Raw genomic sequence first — 7,351 nt, forward strand, 5'->3', positions numbered from 1 at the left:
AATGTATTTGTTTTGTGCATTTATAAAATAAAAAATACTATAAGAAGAATAAAATAGAAGTTAATGAGCATAAATTAACAGCATCACAGAAAACTAGTGTGAATTCTTGAAAGCTGGACAAAAAGAATGAACTCTGCAATGTTCTTTATGAAATCTGTGGCAATGCTATTATTGTGACAATGCTAATAAAAAAACATTATTTTTTGTGGTCCCTTACCTCCATGTTAATTTAGAAAGACCTTGAATATTATACAAAAAAATGTTCCAGTAATTTTCTTCCTAATTTCAGAAGAATATCAGTAACTATTGCTCTTCATAACTTTGTACTTATAGAAATATTTATTATAATGTATGACTTTCCTCAATAGTCCTACTTCTCACCTTGAAGTAAACAGACAACCCACTAGTTTGGAAGAAAGCAATTATATGAATGGCTCATGCTAGGCAAGATCTGATCAAATGCTAGGTAACTAGGCTTTAAAATTTTATTTTTATTTTTTTATTGTTCAAGTTCAGTTGTCTCCATTTTCCCCCAACCCTCCCCCCTCCTCACCTGTTAACCAAATTATATAGGTTTCAAGTGTACAATACTATAATACACAGTCCAAGTATGCTTCTTATAAGACACCCAGGACTTGATCTCATCACACTAATGATTTCATAGTACACATTTGACTTTAATCTTAAGACATTGTTGAGGAGATATGGGGGTGTTCTACACACAGAGCCCATCCCTGGATTAGAATAAATCTACCAAGACATGATCTGCTTGGGGAGGAAAGGTGGCTGATCTCTCAAAAGGAGAAGGGTCTTGAGCCTGTTCATCAATGGGCTTTTATTGGGTTCAATTTGCACAGGGATACAGGTAAAGCTCATCAATCATTGTCAGGCAGTAATGACCAAACAATAAATAACATACAAAGAACTCTGAGGGCGTACTCTGAGTCAGGGTCACATAGCCAAAGGGCCATGAAACTTTGAGAAACAAACTCATTTCATGCTTGAACTCTTATCAGAAAATTGAGGGCATTCTTGACAAAGCAGGTTTCACCGGGTTTTATGCATTCTTTCTTAGGCCTGATATCCGTGGGGAACCGCCCTTTCCATCACAGGGTCGCACCCACTTCCAGCATTGTTTCAGGCTTAAATCAGGCAGGGGAATTAAGGCAGCCAAGAGATTAGGAGACTTCTTGTAGACAGAATGATGACTCAGGATTAATATTTATAATAACTGCTTTCAAATCTCAGTGTCACAGATACAATTAAGAACTTTCCACTATACAGGGTTAGCTAGGATTGAGGGACTAAGATCCATTTAGCCTCTCTTTCTTATAAATAAATAGAACAGTGAATGGCAAAGACTCCTCTGATTGATTTAGATAAGTGACCATCTTTTACAGGTTCAGGAGATTGAAGTAAATGACTTCTGGAGGACCCTACCAGTTGTGCAAATGTGTAAGAATATTTGGAAATTGCTTATCAGGGAGTGATATCCAAGTCACCTGAACTTAGTTTGCCTCCCTAGATGATAGAAACAGAAATATAAACATGGGATGAATATTTTAAGTTTACAAATAAAGAGTTATTTCTGACTTTTCTTATGATCTCATCCATAGAAGTCCTATTGTTCTATACCAAAAGATTGTAGTTTTCAAGCCCTTGCTCTGCCACTAGCTAATATTATGGGTATTGTTGAGTTTTCCTTTTCTTTGTTTGAAGCTCTGATGGAGAAATATAGAAATTATGCAAAATGATGTATCATGAAGCTCTAATTTCTTTCTCTGTGGCTTTATGGTCCCATCTTTTGATCCTTGCAGATGGCAAAATATCAGCTATTGCCTAAAGTATGAAGTTAGAAATCCATGTTTTCTGTACTGGGAGAGGGCCAAGAACTGAGGAAACTTTCTTTGACTATGCAGAGGTTCTTCTAACCTGGGTTGTAAGAATTTTCCAATGTTATATCTCCTTAGATTGAAGATAACAATGCTCAACCAACCTGACCACTTCTGTGATTTGTTAACCTTGGAAACATTATAGAAAGTACTGTGGAAACCATCATCACCCTATTAAAATCTCTTTCCAATCTCAAATACTGAGGATTATTTAATCTTGAAAAGCTTCTTTCCTTTTGGACTAAGCCCATTCCATATTCCTGGATCACTCAAATGCCTTGACACCAGTTTCCTGCCCCCTTTGAAATACCCTGACAACCCTCTCTCGAATCTCTTTGGTCTTAACTCCATATACCATAGGATTAAGAGCAGGTGGGAAAAGCAGATAGACATTGGCCAAAAGAATGTGAATATGGAGTGGAACATGGTGGCCAAAGCGATGGGTAAAAAAGGAGAAGAGCGCTGGTGTATAAGAGATTAGGATGACACAGACATGGGAACCACAGGTCCCTAGGGCTTTGGACCGGGCTTCATGAGATGAGAGGCGAAAGACAGCTCGTGCAATGAAGACATAGGAGAGAGCAATGCAGAACAAATCAACTCCAATGACCAACAGTGCTGCAGTCAGTCCATATACACGATTAGGCCTAGTATCTCCACAGGCTAGCTTTACTACAGCCATGTGCTCACAGTATGTGTGTGGGATCACATGGCTTCGACAGAAGCTTAAACGCCCAATGAGGAAGGGACATGGGAGCATAAGCATGGAGCCCCGCACCATAGCTACCACTCCAACTCGGGCAATGATGGTGTCAGTGAGAATAGTGGTATAGCGGAGTGGGTGGCAAATGGCCACATAGCGGTCAAAAGCCATGGCCAGCAACACAGTGGATTCCATCATGCAGAAGGCATGAATGAAAAACATCTGTGCCAGGCAGGCAGAGGCAGAGATGTGTCCGGCTCCACACCAGAGGATGGCCAGTAGCTTGGGAACAGTGGAGAAGGAGGCAGCCAAATCAATGGTTGAGAGCATACACAGGAACAGGTACACAGGCTTGTGCAGGGCTGGTTCAGTGGCAACAACAACCAGGATGATTATATTGCCCACGATTGTGGCTGTGCCCAGGCAGAATACGGGAAGTGAGAGCCACGGGTGGAACTGTTCTAGACCAGGGATGCCCAGAAGGAAGAAAAGAGAAGGGTCCAGGTTAGTGTGATTAGGAGACTCCATGATCTGGCCAGGAGTTCTGAGGAGCATCTCTGGTCAGACACTCTCCCACTGTATCAGCCTGAAGAGACAACACAGAACAGGGATATGATGAGACTAGAGTAACACTTACTAGCTATATAATGTTAGGCAAGCTTCATCATCTATAAAATGGAATTAATAATAGTATCATTCCCTAGGGTTGTTAAGAGAATTGTACAGGTTAATATTTGTAAAGAAGTTTGACACAAGGTACTTGTTAAATAAAATTAATGAAAGTGAGAAAGGGTTCAACTAAGCATTTAAATAAATTAGAGTTGTTTTATATCTAAGGCCTATTGTACTCAAATGCAGGTATTAGACCTTTCCCTTCCCTTCCCTCCCCTCCCCTCCCCTTCTCTCTCTCTCTTTATCATCTCTCTCTATCATCTCTCTCTCTCAGAAGAGATTACATGGGATATTTTGTCCAGAATGCAAACTGCCAATACAATCCACTGGATAAAATTAGACATATTTTTTGTCTTTGGACTGAGAATGGATTTTGGTTTGGGATCTCGTGTTTGGTGATTATTTCTGGTATTAGTACCACCATAATTGTTTCCACTCCTTTCACTAACCAAGAGATATTTCCTTATATCCTTGATCAATCTTCATTTGAAATTCCAGAACATGCTTCATGGACCCTCATTTGTTCAATTTCCATTTCTCAAGATGTTGAAGTTAACCCTTTATGTACTTTGTTCTATTTCTGAAAGAGAAACTTCCAGCCTTTTCCATTCTACTTCTGCATTAATCTTTCATTCACGTTCTACCTGTGGTTTTGGTGATTTCAAAGAAAAGATGTAGCCAAATCTTTCTCAATCTCATCCTTTCACAATGTTAGGAAGTGATTTTACAATTCTATGTTAACTCATAGAATTGACAGTGATACTCATCTCTCCTTGTGGAAAAATCTTATACAACTATCTCATTTATCTCACCTTTCCCATACTTCCACTCCCTAGGAGGACACATTTCACAGCAAGGAATGCTTAAACCAAAAGGAATTATGCAGAACATTTTAAGGCATAATGGTAATGGGATAGAAACAAAGGTCTAGTCATTAAGATAAAGACTGAGAAATCACTTTGATGAAAGTCTTCAAAATAGGAATGAGAACTTTACTGCCCAGAAATTTATATCCATTCATTCAACCACAAATATTTCACATGCACCGCTGCTTTAATTAGCTCTATTCTCAAAGCTGGACAACCAGTACTTCAATAATCAGTACAAAAAAGACAGTGATTTTAGGAAATTTGGGGAGTGAGAGAATAGTTATCAAAGGCAAATCAACTCTGCCACAATTCTTTCTTACACCATATGTGAACTCTCCTATTCTTTAATAGTCCAGGTTCTGTGTGTGTATAGTCACCAGGAAAAAAGAAATCAGAGAAGCTTCTTTTTGTACTGCACAATAGGTTCTTCCTTGCTGTGTAGGTGGGTTTAAAAGACACAGCAACATTATATAACCCAAACATGTTGGTAAACAAAACCAACTATTGTATTTGTCCTCACAGACATAGGGACTAACTGAAGGAGAGGAGACTGGTGACAAGTGCTATTTTAATCAGCTCAGTCAATAAACCATATGACCTCCACAGAAGAGAGATAAATGTGGCTTGTACAGGTAAGTGCATATGAAGAGTCTTGTTTGACATAGTGTTCTGTGAGCTTATATGTCTGTGAGGGAAGACACAGCCAACATCTAAGGTTCTGATCAATTTGATCTAGGGTCCTATCTTACCTAAGGAGAAACACATCAAAGGGAAAGTTTGAACTTGTCCAAAAATGTGACCATTATTGATCTGATTTAAACTCTTGGAACTACCTAATATTCAGGCGAAAGTGTAGTACAGATTTCACTCTTGTGCTCAAATATTCATTGAAGAGGCAAAATATTTTGGAGGCAGAGAATCTTGGAGTTTGTAAAGCAGGAAGTTGTGATGATAAAAAAAAAAAAAGACTGTTGGCATTGCAATCCATAAAACTGGGAACAAATCTTTGTGTTTACTTCTTACTGGCAGTGATGCCTTAGACAAGTCAATTTTCTTGTAAGATCCTACACTTTTCTGATCTGTAATATGATAATAAAAATACTCTGTAAGGTTGTGGAAATTTGAAGAAAACACCTGGTACAGTTTGTGGCACATAGAATGTGCTCCGTAAATGTCATTGCCTTCATTTTAATAGGAAAGTAGCCTCATATCTAATGCAGAATCTTCATGAAGTTTCTTTAAACAACTAGAGTCTAGTCTTAGCTTGGACATTTATAAAATGAGAATTGTTTCATTGTAGGGCAAACTTGATAAAATCAATTTTTTAAATTGTTTTTTTTCTATATGCCCTCTAGGGTCACCTGACTGACAGGAGATTGGAAAATAGCTTCTCTGGCTGCTCTCAGCCAAATAGATGCACTCAGTTCTGGTTTTTATGACACCAGTTTACTTGTTGAAATAATGGATACCTCTGCTCTACTGGGTAGCTCAATATAGAGAATGGAGCTAGAATCAGGAGAAGAAGCAGTAAAGACCTGCTCACTCCACCATCCCAACCATTTAGTTTATGCCAGACATCCTTACAGTTTTCAATCATCTCATAAATTCACTCCACACAAAGCCAGAAGGCTTAAATTAACTTAAAGATTCTTTATTGAGGTTCCTTCCTGCTCTTTAGGTCTCTGAGTTGATAATTTTTCTTGTAGAAACTAAACAGCACAGATTACCACAAATCACTGGACTAGATTGGCTCCTAATTTGATTAATGTAAGTCACCTTTAGTTGAAGTTCCTGTAGTTTGTAAGGAATTCCAACCTATACACACACCAACTCCTTTATAGAGTTGTGTGTGCTTATCATCTCACTCAGCCTCCTCATGACTGCCCCAACTCACAGGGATGAGTCTGTAATCTCATACCATCTCTTGTATAAAATGGTTTACAATATTAATAAACATTTGTGACCATTCTTACTCAGTTTGAACCTATCCCTCTAATTCAATCTTTTACCTAATTCTAATTGTGACATTAGAGCCAATACCCTCAGTAAAATAAAAGTTCCAACACAATTTGAGGGAAAGATTGGGAATGAAGAAAACTTTCCATGCCTGAAACTGCACCATAAATCTAAGGCTGTCTGTCATTTCTTCTGCACAATAGCACAGCTAAACTTGGGATAACTCTGACTATTATGAGGGCACTGGCCCAAGGCCCATGACAAAGCCCAAGGTAATCAGTAGCATTCTGCTGATTCTCCCTGCTCAATTTACTGGATTTGATCTCTGCACTGACATTAGGCAGACACATTTCTCTCTCAATTGCTTAGTGAATAATTATTTCTTTTTAGTAATTTCGGGAATGTCATAGTAAATGTTTAAACTTTCTTCACAATGCCTCCCATTTTCCCGGTCCAGCTAACAGATCAATTACTTCTTTCTTTTCTGGCAGCTCACAGCTCTGCTACCTTTTTCAACCACTGAGCCTAAATAACACCAAACTAAAACTTTTATTTTAGGAAGCCTGTTAAATAATATTCCAAATTAGACTACACAGAATTGTTATTCAGCAAAATCCCCTTTCCTGGCCTCTAAATCTCATGCTTCCTGCTTTGAAGTAGACTTCACATCACCAATTACACAGATAACTTTCTCTTAAGGGATACACAACGTCTTTTTTAAAGACTTCCTGACACAAACTCACATGTCTCCAGGACAGCAGGAATGAGAAAGCACAGTGTCGTGGAAGCATCCTCAAAAGAAGATAGAAAACATTTCTAGTCTCCCACCCTCAACTAGTTGAATATTGGGCCAAGAGGTTGTTATACTGATGAAACATATCTCACAGCCCCACTTGGGAGTTTGGTGGGTGGCACTGGGCTTATGGCTAAAGCCATCTAGGGAGCTTTTGTGTTCCCTAGGATATCGAGCATTCAAGGTTTTCTCTTCTATTTGACCACATAAGAATACAAAGGTGAAAGTAGAGGCTTTCACTAAAGAGTCAGGGAAGGAGTATTTGTAACTTATTCCCTTAGAACTCTATTTTTCCTTTCTTTTTTAATTTTGAAGTCATTTATTTTTAGAATTAAAGTATATAGTAATCCACAGTTTTTACATTTTTAGCTCCAAATTCTAAAGTATATCTTTTATATTGTCTGTGTTGAAATGCTGATAGCATTTTCTGGTAGTATGTTTTTGTTTTTATTTTTATTTTTTGAAG

At 38.2% G+C, this 7,351-nt stretch overlaps 1 protein-coding gene across 1 annotated transcript; it reads right to left on the bottom strand.

Moving 5' to 3' along the window:
- Window positions 1-300: 300 nt before the first annotated feature.
- LOC112317584 (olfactory receptor 52P1) lies at window positions 301-6,916 on the bottom strand. Its single transcript, XM_024574669.4, has 2 exons — window positions 6,836-6,916; window positions 301-3,181 (listed from the first exon to the last, which is right to left on the bottom strand). The coding sequence occupies exon 2, from the start codon at window positions 3,148-3,150 to the stop codon at window positions 2,158-2,160; it is 993 nt and encodes a 330-aa protein (XP_024430437.2). The 5' UTR covers window positions 3,151-3,181; window positions 6,836-6,916; the 3' UTR covers window positions 301-2,157.
- Window positions 6,917-7,351: the final 435 nt, after the last annotated feature.

The sequence above is a fragment of the Desmodus rotundus genome, chromosome 5 (genome assembly GCF_022682495.2).
Source record: "Desmodus rotundus isolate HL8 chromosome 5, HLdesRot8A.1, whole genome shotgun sequence".
NCBI classification, from domain to species: Eukaryota; Metazoa; Chordata; class Mammalia; order Chiroptera; family Phyllostomidae; genus Desmodus; species Desmodus rotundus.

What these genes read in the sequence shown, in the direction of transcription:
- LOC112317584 (XM_024574669.4), bottom strand. Translation starts at nt 3,150, where the DNA reads ATGCTCCTCAGAACTCCTGGCCAGATCATGGAGTCTCCTAATCACACT.